The 1,506-nt window shown below is 45.7% G+C and overlaps 1 protein-coding gene across 1 annotated transcript in view; it reads right to left on the bottom strand.

The window, feature by feature from the left end:
- Positions 1 to 1,455, bottom strand: part of CTR9 (CTR9, Paf1/RNA polymerase II complex component) — a 21,831-nt gene extending 20,376 nt beyond the window's left edge. The window contains 1 exon segment of the mRNA XM_009328585.1: positions 1,338 to 1,455. Within this exon segment, the coding sequence (XP_009326860.1) occupies positions 1,338 to 1,382 (45 nt within the window). The 5' untranslated portion in view covers positions 1,383 to 1,455.
- Positions 1,456 to 1,506: the final 51 nt, after the last annotated feature.

Here is a 1,506-nt window from a genome sequence, read left to right as displayed (position 1 = left end):
CAAGACTGGATTAGAGCCATCCAGTTTATAAGGACTTACAGTTTTGATTATGCAAAACTTATGAGAGCACCAGCAGAAATATTTCTATTTTCAGATTAATTTGTAATTAATTAATTTAATTTGTTATTTTTAGTTTGAGTTTGTCTTGCACAGTACCTCCTGTTTGACAGATAATAATGTTTTTAAATTCGGGCAACCCTCATCTACAAACTAAAATAGTTATTAATGAGAAATAGATATTACCAACAGAGCAAATAAATATGGAAATAAAAAAAGGCAGTTAAAAAAAAAGTTTTATAGCAATCCATAGTGATTAATTTTGAACTTCAGGATCCAAGTTGCCCTAGCCATAACTTCAACAGCAGCACCAAGATCAACTATTCATGTTGACACCTCAGACAGAAATTTCTGTCACGGAGAAAAATGCCCTCTCCTACAGAGAGCAAAGTACCTTTGCGAGACTTAAAAACACAATGGCAGTTGTATGGAAATTTGTCAGTGTGGACACATATGTTCACAAAAAGCTTTTTTCAACCTATAAGTGGTATGTTTCAGTACCTTATTTAGCTAAGGTGTTAATGTAGTATCCGCTATGGAATGATTTAACTTCAAACTTTACAATACCCTGTAAATTTCCAAATACTTCTCTTAAATCTTTTTAATGTTGGCTTGTGACAGCCTACCTTAAATAGAGAAAAGTTAAATAAATTTCTAAACCCCCACTGAAATAACTTTACAGAGTGGACCAACTGCCCTACCTGTGTCTATATGCTGATTGACTTAGGAACATGCATGCTGCTTACAAATCAGTGCAGCCAGAAAAATCAGTGTCTAACGAACTAAGGAGAGAATTTAGCTGGACAAGGCCACAATACACAAGCACAAACTAAAGATTAGATACTGTTCCCAACGGGGTCTTCATTCCTGAGGGTTGCATATGTTTGAAGCCTATATCGTGGAAGAAACGGCTGCCCCTTCACAGACGTGTGGTACCGAAGGGCCCCGGACAGACTGCCTGACTGTTCCCAGCGGCTCTCCTTCACCAGCACACCACTAGGCAAGGACAGGGAGGTTACAGCTAGCAGAGGGCAGACACCGTTCACCGAGGGGCACCGGCGAAGGTAGGTTTGGGTTTCTTTCCGCAAAGCGATACACCTGTAATCCCAATAACTCATTCCGCTCAAGGAAGGGAGCGACACTGCCCCTCGAGCCCGGGACAAAATTACGAGAGGAAGCGACAAACGCCCGCGCCCCGGCGCGCATCATATAGCGCACCCCTTCCTTCCTCCTCCTCCCCGGAACCAGGCCGCGCCGCCGCCTCCCAGCCCCCGACTCGCCTCATCGGTGTCCCGGAGAGGGATCTCAATAGACCCCCGCGACATGATGGCGACACGGCTGTCCGCCGAGCCGCGAGCACGCAACGGCCGCCGCTCGCGCACTTCCCTTCACAAACACCGACTGACCCGGACGTGCTCGGGCAAAGGGCGGGGGAGGCGGGCTGGCTCC

This window comes from Pygoscelis adeliae, unplaced genomic scaffold, assembly GCF_000699105.1.
Source record: "Pygoscelis adeliae isolate BGI_AS28 unplaced genomic scaffold, ASM69910v1 Scaffold166, whole genome shotgun sequence".
Lineage (NCBI taxonomy): Eukaryota > Metazoa > Chordata > Aves > Sphenisciformes > Spheniscidae > Pygoscelis > Pygoscelis adeliae.
This window is presented reverse-complemented; position numbering and strand designations above follow the sequence as displayed.